At 40.4% G+C, this 26825-nt stretch overlaps 1 protein-coding gene across 1 annotated transcript in view; it reads left to right on the top strand.

Annotated features, from left to right (window-relative positions):
- Myo3b (myosin IIIB) overlaps positions 1 to 26825 on the top strand; it is a 449152-nt gene that overhangs the window by 271043 nt on the left and 151284 nt on the right. Inside the window, exons 27-29 of the mRNA XM_077794873.1 lie at positions 19782 to 19893; positions 20852 to 21014; positions 23695 to 23798. Coding sequence (XP_077650999.1) covers positions 19782 to 19893; positions 20852 to 21014; positions 23695 to 23798 — 379 coding nt within the window. The remainder of the gene's footprint in view (positions 1 to 19781; positions 19894 to 20851; positions 21015 to 23694; positions 23799 to 26825) is intronic.

A 26825-nucleotide genomic window follows, 5' to 3' on the forward strand; every position in this document is an offset into this window, starting at 1 on the left:
CAACACTACGCCTGACCTTCTTCATTAATTTAAAAGAAATTTTCCTGTTTTAGATACTTCTTCTCCCAGACTTCCAGAGGTGTCTGGGTCTATAAATTTCTAAGTCTCTGCAAAGAGGGTGTGTGTGTGTGTGTTGCGGGGGATTCCTTTGGTACAAACCAGGTTGCCCTACAGCTGTCCTTGCTGCAGTTTAGGATTAATTTTCTTGCTAAATCTGTTACCGTTTCCCCATCTGCTTTCTTGTTACTAAAATCTTGTGATTATCTTTGCCCTCCCCCACCTTTGTCTTGAGGTATTGGGGCTTGAACCCAGAGGTGCTTTACCATAGAGCTACAACTCCAGACCTTTATAGTTTTTATTTGAAGACAGGGTCTCACTGAGTGGTCCAGCCTGGCCGTGAGCTTGCCATCCTCCTGCCTCAGCCTCCCAAGTTGCTGGGATTACAAGCAAGTGCCACTGTGGCTGCTTCTCACCCTTTTTAAACTTAACTTTTCTCTTTCTGCTCACAAAGGACTTATGCCTTTAAAATATCCCTTACTGTCATTTTTATTGGTATTTCAGGAGTAAGAAGAATAAATGTATGTACTCAATCCACCATTTTTACCTAGTCATGTTCTGAGTGTATTAGCTGTCTAAAATATGAATGAATAAAATTAAGCAGTAAGAAAAATAAATACAAAAATAAGTTATTCAATATATGCCTTCTTTCTTGCAACTCATGTGCAATTTTTTTAAGGTTTATTTTTACTTCCCTGACCCAGGACATCATAGTTTTACATATCACAATGTAGGAAATTTCTGAGAAAGATCACTTCTCCTTTATGTGAGTTTTTTTTTTAATCTGTAATTCTGAGACTAAATTGATATCTACTGAAGTGAATATGACCTTGATTTTTTTTTTCTTTTCAGTGGTTTAATATTTCTATTGTTCTTTTCCTATATCTTCCCTTTATGACTAAAAGGAAGTTAAGGAGGGTTATTATAGGCATGTACCACCATACCCGGCTCCAGTCCTATTATTATTGTTGTTGTTGTTATTATTATTATTATTATTATTATTTTATTTGTATTCCCTAGCAACATAAGGCCACATGCGATATAAAAGAGAAACTGCAAGTCTTTAGAGAAACTAGAGTCTAATTGTGTGGCTCCATGGAATGAACAGGAGTTTCTCATATTCTTTTGGTGGAGTAATTATCTCAGCAACTTCAGAAACCATACTTTTCTTCCAGTGGTCCTGCTGTCATTCAAAATATTTTTTTATTGTTTACTTGGATCTTTCTTCAGACCTATGCATACAATCATTTTATTTGACTCACAGAAATACTTGGTTTTACCATATTGTCTGTTAGAGTCAGCTCCAAATTTATTGTGGCTATTTAAAAGAATTAACACAAGATCCCCACAGTTGACCAACTGGTTTTCTTGGATTCTAGAATAATCCTTTGAGACCCAGATATTCTTGCCAGTAGAGGGTCTGGAATCACTTTGGACATCAGACATTTTTTCAAGCTATTATTTTTATTATTTATTTATTTATTTATTTTGGTATCAGTGATTGAACTCAGGGACACTGAACCACTGAGCCACATCCCTGGCCCTATCTTGTATTTTATTTAGAGACAGGGTCTCACTGAGTTTCTTAGCACCTTGCTGTTGCTGAGGCTGGCTTTGAACTTGCAATCTTCCTGCCTCAGCCTCCCAAGCTGCTAGGATTACAGGCGTGTGCCACTGTGCCTGGCTTGAGCTGACTATTATTTTTAAGGCCCTCATATTTGGACTTTTGATTGTTGGCTTTAACCTTCAGGCTTATCCCAGAGATGTCCCTATGGATGAATCCAAGATGCAGATGTAGGTATCTCACTACCAGATCAAGCCACCAACCTCAGGCCTTTTCGGTTCTTGATCATTGACACATCCTCCCTGTTAACAAGACAAAGTGTATAATGAGGCTCTGTCAATAAGGCAAGCCCTGTACTGAGGTGCTGAGAACACAAGGAGAGAGAAGCACATTCTTGCCTTTAATATCACTCAGCCAATAGAAAATCATATAGGAAGGACTATAGAGGAACCTGACAAAGAACATCCTAAACATTTTTTTCTCTTTTGACTATTCCCTACCATACCTTTGGAACACTAATATGTCTCTCAGTGGAATTTTTGCCTGGCCTTCAGGTGTACTTGGCATTCCTAACTCACTCATCTTTGCCCTGCCACGTGACTCTTTACACTGCCATCAGAGTGATGTTTATAAAACTTGTGGTTCTATCATCAACACAGAGCTGTGCCTATTCCTCATCACCTAGATGATAAGATCAGGGGGCAGGGCTTTCCATAACTGACCCCAATCTACTATTCTCATTTTTTCCCCTACTGCTTTCCCTCACCCACCCTAGACTAGTGCCTGCCTGACCTTGGGCCCTCCAGGCCATGCTCGATGGCCGTGCTTTGTCTTCTCCCTGGGAAGCCTTCTGCATATGGAGGTCTCCCTTCCTCTCCATCTCTAGCCCAGCACCTTCCTGTGAAGGCTGCCTGGACACCAAGCTGGAGGCTGCTCCATCCTCTGCGTCCACACTGAACCAACGTTGATCTGCCTGCAGTTGGAATGTTCTCTTATTTTTATCCTAACATGTCTGTCTGCCCCACTAGACTATAAACTTTGGAGGAAATAGTAGGCGTTACTTGTTGTTGTATTTCTAACATCTCAGATGCATGGTATCTGGCCCATAGGGTGTGTACCTTGTTTTCTAAATGAAGGACTCTATTAGCCAGAAATGCATTTAAATGTGAGTAGCAGAGAAAGAAAGATTTTTAGTGGCTTCAACCAGAATCTCTCAACCTTGCAACCTGATACTTGGATATTTTGGACCAGAGAATTCTTTATTTCTGGGACACTGTCCTACATCTTATAAGATATTTAGCAGCTTCTTGCCTGGCTTCTACCTGCTAGACAACAATACCCACCGCTCCTCACTGCCAGCTGTTGTGACAATCAAAAAATGTCTCTAGGGGGTTGGGGATAAAGCTCAGTGGTAGAATGCTTGCCTAGCATGTGTGATGCCCTGGTTTGATCCCTAACTCTGGAAAAAAAAAACTCTAGATCTTCAAATATCTTCTTGGGGACAACATTTTCCAAATTGATAACCACTGGCAAATGGGCTCATTGGTTTATTCTTTCATAACAAGGAATTTAGAGGTAAGCATGAGTTCAAGTACTAGCTAGAGATGGGAAGTCAACAGGGAATAAGGAATTAGGAAACTAATCCTTTGGGATAACCTGGGTCTTATTTCACCTGAAACTACATGGGTGAGAGTCTCACATAAACAGACCTCAATGTGCCATTTGGATAAGCTAGGATTTCTGTGGCAAGGTGAACAAAACCCTCAGTTCCCTGGAAATTGACTTCGATGGTAGTGAGGGACATGTTAAGAGACAGTACTTCAGGGGAAAATGGACAGCTGGAACACTGTGAGGAAATTTTGTCCATGCTTAAGTAAATAGTCCACAGGACCTTCTGGGGCAGCAGTCTCATGGTGGCCGGCTCTGGGATGAGAACTCTAACTGCTGTCCTTGCAGGCTGCTCTTCCTGCCTGCCTCCCTTTGGTTGTTAACCTCTCCAACTGTGTGTGTGTGTGTGTGGTGTGTGTGTGTGTGTGTGTGTGTGTGTGTGTGTGTGTTTTGATACCTTTTGGGTAGTTTATGTATTGAGTATCAGGGAGGTAGGACTTCAGATGACTTCTTTTAACAGTTATGTCACCATTATTCTAATCTTGCAATAAACAAGCAAAAAAATTTTTTATAAGTGCCTTCTAGAATCATCAAAAGACTCTGAGGGATGGTCTGGTATAACCTCACTGACAGATAGTCTGAGGCCAGAGAAGTGAAGTAGCTTTCCTGAGGTCCCATCTCTAGGAGGTGGTGATTTATCCGCCTCTCCAGGTTACTAAAGACTGAAGAGAATTTTTGTGACTACCTCCAGCCATTCTTTGGGGGCAGGATGAGTTCAAAGTGTCCTTGCTACTGCTGAAAGCTTCTCAGCTTACCTCAGGGTATAGACAATTCAAAACCCAAAACAAATCATTTTGCTCTGGTTGCTGACAGCTGCCTTCACTTATTCAATTATCAGCAAAATCATCTTTGTCATTGATAGCTCTGCAAATTTAGCCAGGAATTTGTAGTGGTAATTTGAAAAGTGGATGCAAGAAGTGATATCAATCACATAGTTCTTCAAAGATCCTGAGTGGTGGCGGTCAAAATACATTCAGGCTATCTTTCCTGATTTCCCTTATGTTCTGCATTATGAGCAGCTTCAGAAACTAACTCAGTCACAGAGAACAATCCACTTATCCAAAGAAACACAAGGACTCACTGCCCAGCTATGCAGTCAGTGTAAGAAGAAATATCAAAGGGGGGAAAAAAAGAAAAGATGTTGTGAAGGTATTGAACACTATCTATTCAGTTGAGAAGACTCACTCAGGACATTCAAATCAAATTTCCAGGCTACCCTATAAAAATCCATGACTGAACAGGCATGATGATCCACATCTGTAATCCTAGTGACTCCTGAGACTAAGTCAGGAGAATCACAAATTTGAGGCCAGCCTGAGCAACTTAGCAAGACCCTGTCTCAAAAATACAGCATCCCTGGATTTAACACCCAGTACTCACCCCATAGCAAAAAAATCAAAAGCAAAAGCTGAGTTCAAACTCTCTTTCCATTCCTGGGGATTCCTTAAGATAAATTTCAGTGAGACTAATATATGGTAGGTAGTGATAATAATGAAGCAGAAAAATGAATGAAGATAATAATGAACAAAAGGAAGAAAAGCGGGGAGAGGAGAAAGAATAAAAGGAAACCTTCCAGCCCAGGGAAGATAAATACCTGGCCTGTGGCAGCACTTTGCTGTCTAGACCCAGCTGTGCACCAGGCTCCTCAATCAAGGCCTTTTTCCTTCAGAACTTGAATGTGACTTTGGAATTCTTCCCAACGCCAGGCTCTGGGAAACTGCTGCCCAGACCATCAGCTGACCTGCATTGACCTCTACATTGACCTCTGCCTTATAGCTGAGCACCATGCTTTCAGGTTGACTCAAAGGAAAGATGCCTAGCTACTTTTCCTTACACATTTGGAAGAGGGAAGAGAAAAATGGATATTTGTCAAAGAAAGGAAGAGAAGAAGGGAGAGATGAATATTATATTGAGTATCTGCTTATGACAGGCTTCATGCTAGGGTTTTACATATATCATTGCAACTTTGGTATTAACCCTCCAAATAGATTAATATTATTCTGATTTTACAATTGAAGACAGTGGCTCAAAGTCACAGACAGTATGTGGTGGAGTCAAAAAGTGAAATGAGTTATTGAATTTCAAAGCCCATCTTCAAAGTAAATAGGACAGTTGTTGAAGTCAGTTTTTTCACATTTCCTCTAAAAATTTTAAGTATTATATAAAGACTATGATTTTTCCCACATTCTTAAAAAGACCCAAAAAGAATAATTTTAAAAGAGGAAAAGTTTATTTGGGGCACATGGTTTCAGACGTCTCAGTCCATATATGGCTGACTCCATTGCTTTGGGCCCAAGGTAAGGCAGAACATCATGGCAGAAGGGTGCAGCAGAGGAAAGCTGTTCAGGACATGGCAACAAAGAAGCAGCAAGCGAACTCAGCTCACCAGGGACAAAATGTATATCTCCAGTGGTCCACATCCTTTAGCTACACCATACCTCCTCTAACGACCCAGTGAATCCATTCAAATGGATTAATGCACTGGTTAGGTTAAGGGTATCAAAACCCAATCATTTCACCTCTAAACTTCCTTGCATTGTCTTACATATGAGCTTCTGGGGGACACCTTGTATCTAAACCATAACAACAATTGAACTCATCTGAATATTCACCGCCAAAGCAGTCTAAGGAACTCAGTCAGAAAACATGTCCATTGATAATTTTCTAATTGTAAAATAGAGTCAGCAGTTTGAAGTTTAGCTTTTTATTACAAATTGATTGGTGAATAAACCCAGCCTCAATTTCCAATTCCCAGTTTAATTGTGGTTTTCTTCCCTTTATGTTATTAAACTTATAATGCAATAGCAACAGAAATATTTATTAAATGCCTATTGTATACAAAATGCTGTAGTGAGTTGTACTGTATCAGAAGGAGTTTATAATCTCAGGACTTCCGCAATCTAATAGCACAGATCAGTGTGACTTCTTGTCCTAAGGCCCAAATTTAGGAGTCTTCCTAAGGGTACAATGAATATAATGGCTTTTTTCCTCCCTGGCAACAGATGGTGGCCAGCTGTTGTCTTTTTACTCAAGGCCAAACATGAAGGGAAAAAATTAAAATAAAAGGGCTTATGGTAAATATAAGAACTTAATAAACTAAATCTGGAATCTTAAATACATGAAGGGAAATGGGCAATTGGGTGTAATTATCAAATTATCCAGACCAAAATAGCTCTGCTACTTCCATTTTCTAAACAAGAGAAAATTATTTATATTGATTGAATTATTCAGATAATTGTCCAGTATTTGGGGTTTCTGAACAGACAGTCTGGGTGGTCACTGATGGAGAGTGCAAATCCCTCAATGAATATTTAAAACAGGAAAACAGTTAAAGCTCTTTACCACATGATAAGGGATATTCCTACTTAGATGCAAGTGATATTGGTTGAATTTTTTAAATCTATGCTTCTTTTGGCCAGGATTTGGGCCCATTATAATTAAACCATAATGATTTTTACCTAGTGTTTGAAATTAATTTTTATTTTTATTTTTATTTATTTTTTATTTATTTATTTTTATTTTTCGGCGGACACAACATCTCTGTTTGTATGTGGTGCTGAGGATCGAACCCGGGCTGCACGCATGCCAGGCGAGTGCGCTACCGCTTGAGCCACATCCCCAGTCCCCCAAGAAATTAATTTTTAAATACAAAAATAATGTATGAACACATTTCCTCTAAAAATTTTAAGTATTATATAAAGACTAGGAATTTTTTTCCCACATTCTTAAATTTATTTCCCAGCCTCTGCCCAATCACTGCCCCTCATTAGAGTTGCCACTGTTAGCTCTTTCAGGAGTTTTACTTTCAGAATACACACACACGGAACTAGAGAGAGAGAAAGGGAAAATAAAGCTCTATATTTTTTAGCTCAACTTGAATCACACGTCTTGTACCATTTGGCAACTTGTTTTTCTATTTAACAATGTGTATTAGATACAAATCCATGTTGTTCCATCACTCTCACATGTTCTTCTCAACTCTTTCATTGAAATCCATGATATGCTTTTAGCTATTCCTCTATTGGTGGACGCTGAAATTGTTTCCAATTGTTTGTCAGCGATGCTCAATGACAAATCCTAAATATTATACACATGTGAGAATTTCTTCAGGGTAGATTCTGAGCAATCAACCTTTTCCAAGGGAAAATGATGTTCTCCAGACACCCCATGTCATTGGAGTCTAACAAATAGAAAATATGACAGAGACCAGGCAGCCATTTTCTTTCTTGGCACCTGAGTGCCAGGGTTCTGTTTCTCTCAGTGGTTCTCCAGCTTTCTCACAGAGTCTCCTGAGGAGCTTATTAAAATGATTCCTGGGCCCAACCCCCACAGGTTCTGATTCAGTAGGGGTTGGGGAAAGAGTGAGAGAGAGAGAGAGAGAGGAGAAAATTTGCATTTTTCCCAAATTTCCAGTTGGTGGTGCTGCTGCTGACTGGGAGACTAGGCTGAGAACCAGGATTCTAGGTGGATGATGAGACTATCCTGTGAAAGACAGACCGTAGGTGAGCTTCTAAGAGCCCCTAACAGACAATCTAGGGAAACTAGGAATATTCCAATTTATTGTTCAAGTATAAAGCAGTAACTCAAGATTTGTTACCATAATAATATTGCATCAATGATAAACATCAGTTTTAAAATCACAGAAGCAATTCTTTGAGCCCAGGAAGAAGTCAACACAATGTCTTTGTTAGAAGGAATTTCAAAAGGTCATCAGGTCCAATTGCCTTACTAAAATACCTAGAAATCCTTTGGTAACGTTCTTAATCTTATGAACTTCCCACTGAATTTACTCCTTGGCCCCAAGACAGCCCATTCCATGTTTATAGATGTCTGATCACCACATGTCCTCCCTGCACCTGAACAAAATCATCCTGCAGAAGCTTCTAAACTTCCATCCCAGTTCTTTCCTCTGGGCTTTACTGAACAGATCGTCTCCCTTCTCCACTTGATGGCAGTCAATTATCATGTTCCCCTAAGCCAGAAGTTCTCAAACTAGAGTTGAATCTCCATATGAGCTTATTAAATTATAGATTCTTGAGGTCAACTCCAGAGACTCTGATTCTAAGAATCCTGTTTGGCTTAGGAATCCTCATCTTCTGTGAAGCCTCCAGGTGAATCTGATGCAGGTGGTGTGCACATGACTGTTGAAGAGCTCCTTCAGCAGCTCCACAGATGGCATGACTTGAATTCCCTTACTGTCCCGGTTGCTTATGGCTGCCTGTCAGAATACCACGAAATATACTGATTGAGTTTTCCCACCCCAATTTGTTATTCTTCACAGCACTTACCCCTACCTAAAATGATGTCCTTCATATTTTTGTTTAGTGTTTGTCTCCCCACTGGTATATAAGCTTCATGAGGAGAGGGAAATTGTCTACATTGCTCATTCACGTCATGTAGCACTTCTGCTCGTGCTTGGTACATTAGTAGGTCCTACATTGCATTAGTCAGCTTTTTCATTGCTATAGCAAAATACTTGAGGCACGTATGAAGAAAGGAGCTCATTTAGTTCACAGCTTTGGAAGTTCAAGGGCATGGTATGGCATTGGCTCAACTCTGGTGAGTGTTCTCTTTGGATGGGTCACATCCTGGCCATTGGACAATGGCGGGAACTTATATGTGAGAAAGAGATCATCTCCTGAAATAGGAAGACAGAGAGAGACTCAGGGGTCAGTTCTGGACTTTCATAACCACTCACTTTTCTAAGAACTCACTTCAGGAGACCAGAACTCCCTTCCAAGGGTAGTGACCCTAGGAAGATCCAAGGCCCTCTTGCCAATCTACCCCACTTAAAGTTTCCACACCTCCCAAAACACCAGCTTAGGGTTAAAGCCTCCAACACACAAACCTATGGGATAAAAACAACGACTAAGCCAGAGTATAAACTTTTATTTAAAGAACAAATGAATGGAGGTGAAAAGCCAGTTTAATATGGAAAGTAGTCAGGGGGGACAACATGGTTATACTCAAGCTCTTAAACTACCCAGAATGTATAATCCATCCTGAAAGAAGATGTTTGTTTAAAGATTTTAGAAATATGAAAATAAAAATGTTTTAGTCTATATAACAATCCTTGGAAAAAAATTCTTAACTTAGGCCTCTGCGAATCTTCATTTAGAGGTACAGATGTTTTATATGCACTCAAATTGGAGGTATGAAATCCAAGCAGAGCTCCTTCATTGTGGGTTAGAATTTCAAAAGCATTTTTAAAAGATACAAATCTTTCCCAAACAACGTAAAAATGCAGATGTAGAAGGATCAAGGTGAGAGGTGCAATTGAAAAGTGAGAGGGGTTCTAAAAAGTCAGTGCTCACCCATGTTAATTTTTTTATTTAAAATGAGTGATTCTTCTTTCTTTCCCTTCAGAAGTAAAAATAATCATTAGGAAAAAGTAGAGAAATTAATTTTTTGTGTGTGTGTATTGTTCATTGTCAGAGAATGCCATTGAGAACAAAAAGCCCAGCCTCACCAGTAATTAAGGAAATGCAAATTCAAACCACAATTCAGTAGTCAGCCTCTGAATCCATGGACTCTGCATAACCAAACTTGGACTGAAAATTTGAAAAACAAAACTGCAGTGATACTGAACATGCACAGACTTTTTAGTTGTCATGATTCCCTACAATACAATATTTATACAATAATTATTTATATGATATTTATTTTGCACTAGGTATTATAAGTAATGTAGAGTTAATTTAAAGTATATGGGAGGAAGTATGTAAGTTATATGCAAATACTACACCATTTTAAATAAGGAACTCATGTATCTGTGGAGTTTGATATCAATGAGGGTCCAGTGGATACCAAGGGACTACTCTACCATTTTACATCTTGCCTTTTTGGCAGTCAGTAAGTCTGATAATTCCTTAGACTCTCATGAACAGAGAGCAATCTCAGACTCTAGTGGTGAAGTTATGTCACTGGAAAATGGTTTGACTTTCTAAGTTCAACATGAACATATTCCATTAATAGTATTTTCCCTTCAAAAGTTGTAAGTAGAAAAGGGGCCCTATTTCTGAGCCCAGCAGGCCCTTTAGAACTGCTCGATAGGATCAGGTCTACCCTGGTAAGAAGACTTCTGCCTCCAGTGTGTATGCGTGCTCCTCTGGCCTGGATATTTGTACTTCTTTCTTTCTTTTGTTAAAAGATAACGTGCAGAAGCCAGACATGGTGGCCCATACCTGTGATCCCAGCAACTTGGGAGTCTGAAGACTACCAAGTTTGAGGCCAGCCTGGGCACCTTAGAGAAACCCTGACTCAAAATAAAAAAGTCTGAGGATGTAGGCTCAGTAGGGTTCTCCCCTAGTACCAAAACCCCAGTAAGGTTCTCTCCTAGTACCAAAAAGAAAAAAAAAAGTACAGAAGAAGATAAAAATCATGACTGGGAAACGGAATAAAGATTTATGTGGTATACATTAAAATAATTTATTCATGTGATATGAGAGAACCAGGCAGATGTTATAATCAGTTCAAAGGAAAAATCAAAACAGCACAGCTACAGCTTATATGAAACAAAGGAATGTTGAGATGCATAGTAAATGAAGACAAAACTGGTTTTCCACAGTGGGGAAGAAGTCAATTAAAATCATCACCAGGCTGGACAGAATTTATTTTTCTACCAGTTAACTTGTGTTTAGAAAGAGTTGCAAAACAGCTCAAAGAGGATGAACAGCACTAGAATGTGATCACCCAGAGTGTGCGCTAAAGACGGAGCATGTGGCTTTCCACTGAAAAACAAATGCCTACAGATGCCCCAGTCGGAGCAGAATGTTGGTTGGGTCCATCACACATGGTCAAGAAGATCGTGACAGCTGGTGCTCACATATAGGAAACCAACACTCCTAAGCCCAAAGCCTGAGATTCCAGATCCCTATAGACAATTGCAAGTTCCAATGAGGCGAGAAGGGGTGCGGCATCAAAGTCCCCCGTTAGGGAGGCAGGAGTACTACACGTGCCATGCTGGGGGGACAGCAAGAGTCCAGGGGTGAGGAGCCCAGAGGAGCCTGGCCTTGGAGCTGGAAGACTGGGTGAACCTCTCATCTTCCATTTACAAAATTCTAGACTTGAGCCAGATTTCTCTCTTCCTCCTCTGTTCAAAACTATATAAATAAACATATATGTGTGTATATATGTATATATGTACATAGGAGTGTGTGTGTGTGTGTGTGTGTGTGTGTGTGTGTATTTTTTTTTTTTAATCAATGATTCTAAGTTTCCTTCCAGACCTAAGTGTTTCTTAGAGGGACCAGCTGGTCTCTTGAGCAGAAAGCCTCGTGAGAATGCTCAGGTATGGAGTTTTGAAACTGGACAAGGAAGACATATTTACAAGCATGTAGAGGGATCAAGGTTCCTAGACCCCAAGTAGGTAAAACATCTGTGGGGAACCCCAAGGGAGAAGAAATGACAGAGGCGGGAGGAAGTTACCCAAAACAACCTTATGCCATCCCCTGGTTTTCACAGGACTTGCCTATTAACTCTCAGTGGTATTTTAAGAACTTCATCACCAAGGTTGTCTCTGTCTCCATTTGATGTCTAAACAACAGCAAAAGGGACCAGAGCTATATTAATCAGTGTTTTCTAGAGAACAGATAAGGGGTGTGTGTGTGTGTGTAAAGAAACTTCTGTTAATTGATACTGAAATCTACTTTGCCTTGTGTTGACACAGGTAGTCAGATTTTCATCTGACTAGTGTTGGCATGGTATATATCTTTTACTTTTAAATTATTTGTATCTGGGGCTGGGGATGTGGCTCAGGCGGTAGCGCGCTCGCCTGGCATGCGTGCGGCCTGGGTTCAATCCTCAGCACCACATACCAACAAAGATGATGTGTCCGCCGAAAACTAAAAAATAAATATTAAAATTCTCTCTCTCTCTCTCCCTCTCTCTCTCTCTCTCTCTCAAAAAAAAAAAAAGTTAAAAAAAATAAATAAATTTTTTGTATCTTTGTTCATTTTTTTTGTCAGCAGCATATTGATGTTTTACTCTTTCATGTAATCTGAAATTTTCTGTCTTTAAACTGGAGGTGTTTTGACCATTTACATTTAACATTGTTATTCTTATGGCTAGGTTTAATCTATTAATTTACTATTTGTTTTTTATTGGTTTCATGTGATCTTTTCCTCCTTTAAGATTTTTTGAGGATTTTCTATTTCATTTTACCTTTATTGACCTTCATTGACATAGGAATAGCGCTTTGTTTTGTTATTTTAGGAGTCACATTATGATTTATAGTATACATCTTTTACTTCTCCTAGCCTACCTTCAAATGATATTACACCCCTTTAGCTATAGTTAAGAATCTTAAAATAGTTCATTTCAATTAATTTTCTCCTGATCTTTCTGCTATTGTGGTACATTTAATTTCTCCATGAATTATAAACCCCATAATCAACTGCTGTTATTTTTGTTCAGTCAAGTGTATCTTGAAGATATTTAAATAACAACAACAACAACAACAACAACAACAAACATTTTGGCTGATGCAGTGGCACATCTATAATCTGAGCTATCTGGGAAGCTGAGGCAGGAGGATGGCAAGTTCCAGGCCAGCTTGGGCAACTTGGAAAGACACTGTCTGGGGATGTAGCTCAGAGGTAGAGTACCCTCAGATTCAATCACTAGTACTGCAAAAAAGAAAAAAAAAATTAAATATTTACTAACCAGTTCCCAGAAAGCATTCTTCATTCCTTCTTAGAAATACCTATTACCACCTTGTGTTATTGTCCTTCTGTGTGAAAGACTTCCTTGAACATTTCTTTTGGTATGAGTCTTCTGGTGAAAAATCCAGTTTTTGTGTATCTAGAAGTCTTTATTTTGCCTTTGTCTTTGAAAGGTATTTTCACTGGGTATAGAATTTACTTCTTTTAGTAGATTAAAGATTTTATTCTATTGTCTTCCCACTTACTTTGTTTCTATTGAGAAATCTGCTATCATATTTATCTTTGCTTCTCTGAATGTAACTTATTCCCATACCCCCCTTAGTTGTCTTCAAGGTTTTCTCTTTATCACTGTTTCTTGTTGTTGTTTGTTTGTTTGGTACCAGGGTACTTAACCACCAAGCCACATCTCTAGTCCCTTTTTATATTTTATTTTGAGACAGGGTCTCACTAAGTTGCTTAGGGCCTCACTAAGTTGCTGAGGCTGGCTTTGAACTTATGATCCTCCTGACTCAGGAGGCTGAGTCGCTGGGATTACATTGCATACCAGATTTTTATCCAGGTTTTAAGAAATTTGGATTAATTCCCTTTGGTGTGGTTATCTTTAACTTTTTTTGTGGTTGGAACTTTTTGAATCTGTTGTTTACAGTTTTCATCAAATTTGGAAACGTTTTAGTCACTAATTCTTTGAATATTTTTTTTCTACTCCCTTTATTCTTCCTCCCCTCTAAGGACTCCAGTTACATGTATTAAGGCCACTTGAAATTGCCCTACTGTTCACCAATGCTGTTTTTATTTTTTAAATTATTTTTCTATTTTATTTTTTGTAATTTTTTCTGTTGTCATGTCTTCAAGTTCACAAATCCTTGTTTCTGCAATCCCTCATCTGTTGCTGATTCTGTTATGTATATTTTTCATCTCAGACATCATGTAATTTTTATTTCTGAAAGTTCTTTTTAGATTTTTTTATACCTTCTGTTGTACACTTAACTTTTTAAATATTTGGAATATAGTTAAAATAGCTATGTTAATGTCCTTATCTATAAATTTTAATACCTGTGTCTCTTCTGGATCCATTTCAATTGGTTGATTTTTCTTCTCACAATGGGTCATGTTTTCTTGCAGGTCAGGAATCTTGATTTGATGCCAAAAATTGCCAATTTTATCTTTTTTGTATCCTTACAAATATCTTTGTGCTTTATTCTGGGATGCAATTAAATTGCGTGGAAATAATATTATTTGTTTTTTTTTCTTGCTTTTTAGATTTGTTAGGTGAAAACAGAGCTATGTTTATCACTAATATTTTCTCATTATTAAAGCAAAACCCTCCTGAGTACTTTCCGCATTGTCCTGTGAATTATGAGGTTAACTAAACTGGCAGGTAGAACAGGCACTATTGCCAGCCCTGTGTGAGCATTAGGCACAATTCCCTGTAATCCTTACTAATGGTTCTTTCCTCAGATTTGGTAGTTCCCTCCTGTGCCAATCAATAGTCTGATGAATACTTGAGGAGATCCTCCACAGATCTCCAGGGTTTTCTCTCTCTCTAGTTCTCTCTTAGTATTCTGTCCTGCAAATTCTAGGTGCCTTGGTTTTAGCACTAAATGCATGGAGGTAGAGGCTGAAGTCTGATCAGTTAAGTTTAAGTTCAATTCTGCCCACATTTCATCTAGAAGAGCTCAGGTCCAGCTCTTATAAGAAAAAAATAACCTTGTTGATAACTGATCAGAAACACCCAAAGATTCCAAAATTTCCAAACATTTCTCTTCCTTTGTAATTTAAGTTTCTTTTCAGTAGATATAGAGTCCATCTTGAATAGAGTCCAAGTCCAAGGGCACCTTCCCTCTTGGCTCCTTCTCCATGGCCCCTCAGTCTTTTCAACCTCCACCCAATCTTTAAAGTTCTATTCCCTCTAGGGGAAAGCTTAGAAGTTCTTGGGAACCTGATATTCTTTGTTCTGTCTCCATTCTGGAAGGTCAGTGTTTGGACATTAGAGGTTTTTATGTTCCTCACATTCTTATGAGTGGAACCATGATGAAGACCAAGAAGTCTTCCTCTTGCTGAGATGGACCAGGTCTCAGAGGACAACTTCAGAGAGTTTAACACAGTCTCTTTTTCTTTCCTCTGTCGTACCAAGGACTTTCTCCATTTGTACTAACTAACACAAGAAGGGAAAATGAGAAATAAAAGTTTCTTTCTCCTCAAAGGAAATATTCAAATTGATTAAATAGGCTTTGAAGTTTGGCCAAGAAATTTACCACCATTGATTTGGTAAGAGATGTCTACATTCCAAACAATTGCATTTTGTTGGGGCCTCTTTATAGACTGCATAATAAAATGTAATAGGATAAACAATGAAACTTTAAAAAATACCTCTTCTTTCCAAATTTTCCATTTTTTTTTCAATGTAGACAAATTTATCAGTCTTTTCTGGTGAGAAGCAGCATTTAATTTTACCTTTTTTTTTTTTTTGTATCTTTCCTTTGCATCAAGAATCAAACTTCAGTAGTCAGATTCATGTCAGTTCTTTTAAAAACTTAATACCTTAGAAGTCAGGCAACTTCAATAATAATTTAGCCTTTGTCATTTATTTTCTGTCACTTTGGGTAAGTTACTTCACTTAACTGAAGGTGATTTTTATCATCAATAGAAAGAAGACTTGACATTCTTGAGATCCTTTGTGGTAGTTTAAAAAATATGTTCACAAATTATTTGATTCTCCTCCCTTTAAATGGTAGAATTTAAATTCTCATTGAGTATAAGTTGCACTTAGTGACTCACTTGTGGTGAATAGAAGCATATGGAAGAACCGGGTTCTTATAACCAGGTTATAAACCTGGATTATAAAAGGCATTCCAAATTCCTCTTTGGGTCCCCTGTCTCTCCCATGGATCCCCTGATCTGAGGAAAGCCATATTCTATGCGGTGAAGGTACTCAGGAAGCCTTCTGGAGAGGCCCATGTGGCCAGGAACTGAGGCCTCCTACCAACAGCCAGTGAGGAACTGAGTTCTAACAACAAGCACAGAAGTGAGTCATCCTGGAAATGAATGCTCAAGTGCCAATCAAGCCTTTAGATGACTGCAGCCCTATGCAACATCCTGACTAAAATCTCATCAGAGACCCTGAGCCAAAATTACCTGATAAGCTACTGCTGAATTGTTGACTCTCGGAAATTGTGAGATCGGTTTTTAAAACAATGTTTTTTTGAAGCATTAAGTTTGAGGTAATTTGTTATGTAGTAATAGAACCTTGAACCTTACCAAACCTTCCAGTTTGTTTCCATAATTTTAACACAGGAGGATACATTACTCATATTTCACATGTTGCTTTGCCTATTATATTTTAAAACATTTCCTTGAACAGCTTGCATTTCATATAACAAAACATTTTAGAAAACTAAACAACATTTTGAATAGCAACATTTTTTTAGCTGAATAATTACTCTTTTGATGGCTTATATGTTTTAATAAAATGAGATGCTATGAAATTTATCACCTGCCAAAGGGTTCTAGAGCAGGAAGAACTCTTAGGTCCTTAGAGGGCCATCAAAAGGGATGTGAAGCTCTTGACATTATATACAATGTGTTATGTTAAGAGCATTTTCTAAGATAGATATCTGTATCTTGTCCCAGATATTCATAGTTTTAAGCCCCTCACTCACCATCTTAAAAAAAAAAAAGAATTAAGAACCACTAATTTGGTTCAGGAACACAAGTGAGTGATTTGCTCTTAGAAGTTGTCTGACTCTTAACTCAGTGCTCAGACTCCAGCCTATGAGGTCAATTCTACCTACAAGAGGCATCTTAGGGAAGAACTAGTTTTTATCAATGCTGTCATGTGTCAAGACCCTCAAAATAGACATGTACACTTAGTGTTTTCGCTACTGCCTACCCTCCTGCTTGTTCACTTGATCAACTGCTTCAGAAAGAAGGTGGAATGGATCTCCCCCAAAAGACCCTCTTCCTGGCAGGCCTCATAGATTGGTTCCTTTTGTGTAGCCTTGACATTGAAGCCCTCAGGAGCTCAAAGTACTGCTTCACCATGCTGGAATCTGAACTCACTCCATGGAAGAAACACATTATGCTTCTCTAACTTGATTACTGTACGTAAATCAGTTGTATCTACATTGGTTTTTGAAACTTCACCTCTTCGTAGTGTCGTTACTCATCTCTTTCTAAACTAAGTCAGATGTAAATATTATCAGCATAATAAATTAATAGATTTGATTTCAACAACTGAAAAATCCCAAAGTTAAGTCTATTTATGTTACTTCAGGATACATTCTCCCTGTTTAAAAATTAGCAGTTGCTAAGTAACATTCACAGATGCCTGAAAACTAAGTATAAATCCTTGGTTGGAGAACAGGAACATAACTTGCATTCCTCTTGCATGTTTCACAGTGCTAGTTATTCTTTAGTTTCTCTTTATTTTATTTTTTATCTTGTACCGAGCATTGAACTCAGAGGCACTCGACCACTGAGCCACATCCCCAGCCCTATTTTTGTATTTTATTTAGAGATAGGGTCTCACTGAGTTGCTTAGGGCCCTGCCATTACTGAGGCTGGCTTTGAACTAGTAATCCTCCTGTCACTGGGATTACAGGCATGTGCCACCATGCCCAGCTCATTAGGTTCTCTTTAAATACCTCATCACCAATGGCGCTGAGTACTCACAGTGCCCAAAACTGGGCTGCTAGAAGCTGAGGGAGCCCATGTGACAAGTGGCCAGGGAGGGAAGTGCAGGAAATCCTGGTTTTACCACCGTCTGTTACAGCTTAAGCGCTCTGTACATCAGCTTTACCACGACCTCATACAAACCTTCCATCCATCCCATCAGCCTCATGAACACCAGGACAATCTTTTTGCTATGACCAAAGATAAGCCAGAGAAACCATGATGAAATTACAGTCCTGGAGAGAGTCAGGCTGAGGAATCTGTGCCATTGTCGTGAGCTGCCCACTTAGGCCCAGGCTGGGCTCCTCCCACTGAGCTCTGGAGGACATCAGCTGTTAGCAGATCCTGGGCCAAAGGATCCACCAGCATTATCCGCTCCAGCCACTATCCTGGGTCTAAGGACACTTCTCCGACTCAAAGGGTGGGAACCCAAACTCAGAGCCATGGAAACGGTCCCAGGATCTCTGAACGCAGAAGTATCCAGCAAATCCAGCCCTGTAGCCTAACTTATAAAACAATTTGTAGCACAAAAATAAAATTGACTCAAGTACTGGTCAGGTATATTGATTTTTCCATAAACCAAAAGATATGAGTCCTTTTGACAAGAAGAGGGGACATGTTTCCTATGTTGATGTTATTTTTTACGAAAATAAAAACAGTCATATATTTAAAAGTGATTTCAAACTAGCAGATTAACCTTGTCAGATGAAGAAGGAAAAAAAATCCTTTGACAAAGGAATAAAGTTTAAGCTTTCAGGAGGTTGAATTTAATAATAGATGGCAGCAAAGAGCAGAAAAAAGATCCTTGAAAGTTTTCTAAAGAAAAACTAAGGTAAGATTTTCTAAAGGGATAGTATATATAGCAGGTTATTTATTTTTAAAAACAGGGAGACTGAAGAAGAAAGGAGGGGCTAGGGGGATATAGCTCTGTCGTAGAGTATGTGCTTAGCATGTGCAAGGGCCTGGGTTCAATCCTCAGCACCACCATGCCCTTAATCACCACCCCCTACCCCCAAAACAAAAAGTGATGTCATTCAGGACATGCCACCCTAAAGCATGGTACCTTGTCATCTGAGAAAACCTCAGAGGCAGGAAGGTCACTCTGACCTTGTGTCCTGAGGCAGGTCACAAAACCTTGGGGGGATTTTCTGACTTTCCCTGAAACAAGTCATAGACTCTTATGTGAGAGAGATCTTCCCTATGCCCAGAGAAAAGGAAGGCTCTCATCTCTAAGAATGCTGGAACATACAGAAGAATCTGAAGAAATCCATAGGCCTTGGCAAATGCACCCCATTCACTGCCTCCCCAGTTCACTACCATTTGTCCATACCCTTTGGTCCAATCATAATATCCACTTCTTCATCAAACCTGCATAAAAATACACCAGAATAACTATTTCTGAGGGTCTTTGTGTCCTTATGAAGGAAAGCTTCTTTGTCACATAAAACTTACTTTAAATAAAATTTGAATTCTTTTCTCTTGTTAATCTGTCTTCTGTTATAAGGACCTCAGCCGTGAACTTAGGATGGGCTAGGAAAAGATCTTTTTCCTCCTCTACCGTGGTGTTCTTTGAATCTACCCAGAAACCCTTTCATCTGAAAGTTTAGAAGTTCACTAAAATGATGTCATTTAAGAAAACAAATGTGGTTTTGGTGATCACATCAAGAAAACATGCCTACTTTAGTCCTTGATCAACACATGCAGCTCTGCCCAGAATTGGTTGTGTCAGGCTATGATCATTTGCTCGCCACAGATCACTTTAGAGGGGACTTTTTAAAGCAGAATCAAAATATGTACAATGGGATTTAAATTGTTTTTATAATAGGAATGCCAATGTTTAAAATTCTGAATTTCAATAGGAGATCCAAATGTCAGCTTTCTTAAATGATTAAGTATCTTGATTTTGCATGCAAAACACACCAAGTATTCATTGAATGTGAATTAACAAAGCAAAATTAAAAGGAAAATCTACACCACAGAAAATGTGAAAGAGCCAAGTTAGCAAATATAAATAGTGCATCTTTCACTATTGACTTTGCTATTCTTGTTCTCAAGACATAGTTACTATTAAAAAAACACTGCTGGCCAGTGAGTCCACAGCAACTCTACTAAATCAAATAATGACTAAAAATGCTTCATTTTCCTCTTTTATTCGGTAGGTATTATTACTTGGCATTCAGAGCACATCAAACGCCTCCTGCTAGTAAAGAGAGCTGTGCTGCTATCTTGGAAAAGTCCAAATTGGATCACTGGGTACTGGGGAAAACAAAGGTAGTTCTTTCTTTATTGTTCACATCATCCCTGTGTGCTGCTTTCCGGTGTGCCTGTATTTCTTGTTGCTGGTATCTCTGGCAAGAAGAGCTGTGTAAGAGGTGTAGCTTAGCAGGCAAAACCCCAACCTAAAAAGGGTCTTTGCTGCTCTTGAGTCAGGAGCCCAGGCACCCTAGAGGCCAGAGGAGGAAAGTTGCCTCCTCTGTTCTGCATGTAATTTGAGAGTCACTTAGCATTTCTAGACTGACATCTTTGAGCTCCCTTTCAAATGTCCCCTTTTCAAGACTTTGTATTCTAGCACACGTGCAAATATACAAATCATATTAATGGCAGTGATGAGTTTCCTTTGGAGTTCTGTTCATTTTTTCATTAGACTCATGTTGTGCTATTTATTGCCTACCCTGTTTATTAGTTTCATCGTGTGTAGGTTTTCATTTGGGAGAACATCACGCCCTTGCAGGACCCCAGGATTTTATGGCCCATCCAGAATTGCCCTTCAAAGCCAGCTTTAGCCCAAGAGATCATAGCAGCACCGTGGTCCTCAGCAGAAATTAGATCAGTGTGGGTCATGCAGGTCCCTCTCCCTCTGACTTCCTCCATGGGCCAATGGTCGGTCCTGTTGGTGGTACCTCCACTAGAGGCTGTGGGGAACAAGGAGAGAGAGCTCAGGCTGAGAAAGTGGAACTTCTGACTGACACAGGGCAGGCTGGTGAGCACCTGGGACCCATGACACCTTATAACATCATCATCTGTTTATATCAAGAACCAAGGCTTGGCTCAGCTTGAGAAGGAGACTTGTATTTGCCCCCAAGAAGTCAGTGACGTGAGAATGTGTCAAATCACTGTAAACGTTAATTTACAGTGATTACCTTAGTAATCACCTTAAGAATATATTGGGGTACAGTGGATTTCTGTTGGAAAGCCCATATGTAATGCTAAAATTAATATATCCTTTCAGGTTTTTCTCAAATACTACCATGTCGAGCAATTAAATCTGCTACTGCAAGAAGTCATAGGCAGAGTGGTGATCCTACAGGCATATACCAAGGGGTGGCTTGGAGCCAGGAGATACAAAAGAGTCAGAGAGAAGAGAGAGAAGGGTGCCATCACCATCCAGTCAGGTAAATGACTTGTTTTCATACAGTCTTCCGAGTGCTCACCTTCTATTAGTACTGGGGCTTACCACCTGTACCAGGTGATAGGGATGTAGCCTTGAGAAAAATGCCACAGTTCCTGAGTTTGCAGATGAGCACACAAGTCATTGTGACAAGACAGAGGCCGTATGAGGGGCCCAATGGTGTCACATCCCAACACACCCACACGTGCCCCGTCTCCCAGAATGACTAGTGCGACATACACTCAGGACCATGCATTCACATCACCCCATCAGAGGCTGGCTGGCTTTGCTAGCCCACCTGGAATGTGTAGACTAAGAAAACCGACCATCAGGCTCCTTCCCCTCTGCCTGGCCCTGTGAGTGTCTCCATGCACTTGTAGGAGTCACTGTACTATTAACAGCAGCTGAGCTTCTGTGCTATGGACAAGTGGTTGTAAAAACACCAGATCTTTTTCTTTTTCCTTTTTAAAAATTTGTTCTTTTTAGATATACATAACAGTAGAATGTATTTTGACATATTATACATACATAGAGTATGATTTATTCTAATTAGGATCCCACTCTTATGGTTGTATATGTTGTGGAGTTACACTGGTTATGTGGTCATATATAAAGATAGGAAATTACGTCCAATTCATTCTACTGTCTTTCCTATTCCCATTCCCCCTCCCTCTCCTTCATTCCCCTTTGTAATGAACTCTATTCTTCCCGCCCTGACCTTCCCTTGTTACAGATTAGCATCCACAGAGAGAATATTCAGCCTTTGGATTTGGGGGACTGGCTTATTTCACTTAGCATGATATTCTCCAGTTTCATCCATTTACCAGCAGATGCCATAATTTCATTCTTCTCTATGGCTGAGTAATATTCCATTGTGGATATATACCATATTTTCTTTATCCATTCATCTGTTTTAGGGCACCTAGGTTGGTTCCCTAGCTTGGCTTTTGTGAATTGAGCTGCTACAAACATTGATGTGGCTGTGTCACTGTAGTATGCTGATTTTAAGTCCTTTGGGTATAGACCAAGGAGTGGGATAGCTGGGTCAAATGGTGGTTCCATTCCAAGTTTTCTAAGGAATTTGCTGCCTTCCATAGTAGTTGCACCAATTTGCAGTCCCACCAGCAATGTAAGAGTGTGCCTTTTCCCCCAACATCCTTGCCAACATTTATTGTTACTTGTATTCTTGATAATTGCCATTCTGACTAGAGTGAGATGGAATTTCACTGTTGTTTTAATCTGCATTTCTCCTATTGCTAGAGATGTTGAACATTTTTTCGTATTTTTTTGGACCATTTGTATTTCTTCTGTGAAGTGCCTGTTCAGTTTCTTTGCCTATTTATTGATTGTTGTTTTGTTGTTGTTGTTGTTGTTTTGTTTTGGTATTAAGTTTTTTGAGTTCTTTGTATATCCTGGAGAGTAATGCTCTATCTGAGGTAAAGGCGGTAAAGATTTTTTCCTATTCTGTAGGCTCTCTCTTCACATTGTTGATTGTTTCCTTTCCTGTGAAAAAGCTTTTTAGTGTGATACCATCCCATTTATTGATTCTTGATTTTACTTCTTACGTTTCAGGAGTCTTGTTGAGGAAGTTGGTTCCTAAGCCAACATGGTGGAGAGTTGGACCTACTTTTTCTTCCAGTAGGAGCAGGGTCTCTGGTCTAATGCCTAGGTCCTTGATCCACTTTGAGTTGAGTTTTTGTGCAGGGGTGAGAGATAGGGGTTCATCTTCATTCTACTACCTATGGATTTCCAGTTTTCCCAGCACCATTGGTTGAAGAAGCTATCTTTTCTCCATTATATGTTTTTGGCGCCTTTGTCTAGTAGGAGATCACTGTATGTAAGTGGGTTTGTCTCTGGGTCTTTTATTCTGTTCCATTGGTCTTCATGTCTGCTTTTGAAAGCACCAGATCTTGACCATGGTGGATGACCTCCTGCCTGCTCTCAGAACCCAGGACCACCATGTACAGAAGAGTTACGATGCTCAGGCTGAGGTCGGGTAACAAAGAAGAGCTACTGCTGCTGCTATTGCTGGGTGGCTTCCTGCTTCAGTCTGCATCGGAAAGACTCACCCAGCCCCTTCCTCTGTCCTGTCCTCTTCAGCTGTCTTCCTTGCCTTTCCCCTTCCATGGCCACTTCCCCTCCCTGAGCACCCTCTTGCAGAGTGCTCATTATTTCCCTGGACTCCCCTCTTTTCTCTCTCTCTCTCTCTCTCTCTCTCTCTCTGACTTTCATGTTTATATCTTTCTCCTAAATACAAAATATTAAAAGGACCACTCTATTTCAGTTCTTCCACCACCCCTCCAGCCCCAGTTTCCCACCATCCTCTCCATGACCCCAAGTCCCGAAGACAGGTTTTCCCCATGGATTGGAATGACAGGGAACCATCGCACCTGGTGTAGCTGACCCAAGTGATTCCTAAGCAGAACTCAGTATGCTGCGGAAACTCACTGATTAAACAAACCAAAAATAAATGCCTCCTCAGAAGCATCTTGGAAGCCAAGCTGCCAGCACAGAGAGGTCCCGCTTCCCCACCAGAGCTCACGTAGCTCTACTCATTTTGTTCAGTGAGAAAGCAAGAGGGAGGAGGAGAGGCATAATAGATTGGAGGGGGAAACAGCTTATATCAATTCTCTGGCACATTCTTAAATTAATGTCATTCCTAGCACATGGTTTTATATTTTTAGCCTGGAGAGGATATGAAGCTCGGAGCAAATTTAAGAAAATAAGCAACAGAAGGAGTGAGTCTGCTGCTCATATTCAAGCAGGTAATTCAAACATCATTTTAACAGTGTCCACTTGAAAATATTCACATGCAAATATGTGTAGAAAGGCTGGAAAGCTAATAATAGAAGCCCTGGGGTAAACCAATGGTTCCAGTAGTGGGGGGGTCCTCATGTTTGTTCCGACACCCCCACCCTCATGGGTCACAGTGAGCATTTGTAAGTGCCAGGCTTGACTAAGGAGGCTCTGATAGTCCTGATTTTCTAGAGGAAGAAACTGAGGCACAGAGAGGTGAAGTTACTTGTCCACCATCTCACAGCTGGTAGATGGCATTTGAACCCAGGCATACTGCCAGCTGGACAAATCTCTTTCCCTCTTGGAGTCACAAGTCCCTCATCTGTGCAACCCTAACACTGGTTTTGAAGGCCTCTGATTATTTGCAAGACCTGTCTGTCTCTCAGCATTGCAGAGAAAGAATTTCACTCAGCCAACTTTCCCAGCCATCAGAGTTTCCCCAATCCAGGCCTGTATATAGCTCGTGTGGTCCTCTGGGCCCCACGGGGTGAGCACATGGTGGCTCTTATGGCTCAGCTGGCCCTTGGCAGCCTGAGAACCACGTGCTCTGGTTACTGGCTCATCTGTCCCCTCCCTGGCTCTCAGGTCACTCTGCTCTTCTGCAAATGGCATGTCCACTGTGGCTGCTGGGCCAATCTCCCTTCCTCATTTGAAGCTGGAAAATTTATTCCTAATTGAGGATCTGGAAGAAACAAGCTCCTATGTGTGCCAGGAGCTTCAAGAGCACAAGAAATTGGAGATGGAGTGAGAGAGTCAAGGCCAGTGAGCTCAGCAATGGGGAGCGAGATAGGGTTTCAGAAAAATGCCAAGCTGGAAGCAAATTCTTGAATAAGACAGCTGCAACCTTTCAAATAGGTCCCTACACAGAACTCAGCTCCCAGGATACTTCTCCAAACTGTCTTAGACCCCAGTGGAGGCCTGAAATCTTCATTCAGAATGAAAATATTTTGGAAGCCATTTAAATGCAAATGTATAACTTTTTAATATCATCCAGTACAATTCTAAGCTCAAGAACCTCAAAGTCTCAGGAAGAGAACAATTCACCTTGCAGCTTTTGTCTGCTTCCCCAACACACATCACACAACACACACATACGCACACACACACACACACACAGTCTCCCATCAAAAGAGGATACCAGGCTGATTTCAGATCTTATGCTTTGGCCCAAATCTCGACACATTTAAAAATATAAACTTGGAGCTTGTACATTGGTTAACACAGAGTCCAGTATGTAAAGATCATAAATCCAGTTTTCCTTCTCTGAATATCATCTTGAGAGGCTCGCTGTTTTGCACTGTGTAATGCCAAATGAATGCTGCATCAAAGCAGAGACAGTTCTGCTGCATCATCATGGTCTCAGGAAAGTGACCATCACATCCGCTCCGTGTAGCACCGGCAGGCTGGGTGCCTTGTGGAACTGGACAGGACTCATTTCTTTAAAGTGCCTCCTCTTTTTTTTATTCCCCAAAGCTTTGCAAACACCCCTCTTCCTTAGCCTCAGAGCCAGTGATCCCAACTATCCAGTGATGTGGGGACACACAGTAACCAACTCTGCAGGGTCTTAGGCAGGCATGAAGGTGGCACCAATGCCACCACTTCCCTGGTGGCAGCCAAAGGGAAAGCAAACAATGTCTCTGCCCTTCAGCCAATTCCACAACAGGACCGGTGTGCTGGTTTTGCATTCCAGAAATAGGATGGCAACATTTGCGATTTCATAGGCAGAATATTTGACTTAAGAATGTTTTCCTCAATAAGCTTAGATTCGAAGGCATTGTTATATTTACCTGAAAAGCAAAGCAACACATTTGGACTTTGTTTGGGGTCCGGATTTCCCAAAGCACGATCTTCTCATTACAAGCCCCTCCTGTTGCCACTAGGACATTTCCAAGTGGAACAAGACCCCAACACAGCAGTCGCCTCAGTTTTGAAACCTACAGGGAAAGGCTCAGGAATACCTTAGCATAGCCACCTCTCATTATTTTCTAAGATTAACCTCTAATTGATTATTTTTTCAATAAATCATTTTATTTGGAATTTAAATTCTGTGAAATGCATTTGTTGGTATTTCTAGTTCTGGATCATATAGTCATTTTTTAAAAAATGTTGTCACTAAGATATATTTTTTTTAAAAGAGCAGCCCTTGAAATTTAGGAAGCATTTGGCCTACATGTTGCTGCAGAGCAGCGCATATTGAAATTTGTTTTCCTTTCATCTCCTTCCCAATAAAGCAGCCGCGTGGCTGATCCCTTCAGCTTCCTCAGAACTTCCTCTCAGAATTCCCGATCTATTACTGCACATTCACATACCAGCAACAAGCTGCCTTTTCATGCTGTCAACCTTTTTCATCTGAAATGTAAATTAATTCTTTCTGGTATGCCTTGACAGAGATCAAAGTCCGTATTAACCTTCCCGGGCTTTCTCCCTGTGAGGACTGGGCAGCCACTGGTAGGAGCCAGTGTCCCCACCATGGGGCCCTCCTCCAGGCAGCCCTCAGAGGAGGAACCTCTGTTTCAAAGGCTCAGGGTCCTTTTGTAAGTGGCTTCTTCAGGGCTTTAAATTGGGGGTAAAACGATCCGCCTGGCTGATTCTTGAGAGATGAGCCTGCTCGGTTTAATTGTGGGCCCTTCCCTCGGATTCCCAGGCTTAGGTTAAGTGGAGTGATCTTGGTGTGATGGAGGGAGGGTCCGGGCTTCAGTCTGGAAGCCTCTCCCCGAGCTCAGTGGGTCACTTCTTGCCTGTCAGTCTTTGAGGTAGGCCGTATTTGCATTTTCAAAATAAACAGATGCCTTTTAAATACATGAGCTGGTGGTCTGGAGATCTCTGTGGGCCCAAACAGTTCACCAGCCGGTGATCAAATGCTGGAAGAGAAAACATGTGGATAAAACACCCCGGGTACATGAGGGCACATTTCCTATGTGTCTAACCGTGCAGGTCATGAAGGGCCTTTGTGAGCTGTGGGGAGACCTGGGGTGAGGGAGCGTGGGCTCCTGTGCCACTGGGTTGTTCACCAGTTTCC

Source organism: Urocitellus parryii, chromosome 1 (genome assembly GCF_045843805.1).
Source record: "Urocitellus parryii isolate mUroPar1 chromosome 1, mUroPar1.hap1, whole genome shotgun sequence".
Lineage (NCBI taxonomy): Eukaryota > Metazoa > Chordata > Mammalia > Rodentia > Sciuridae > Urocitellus > Urocitellus parryii.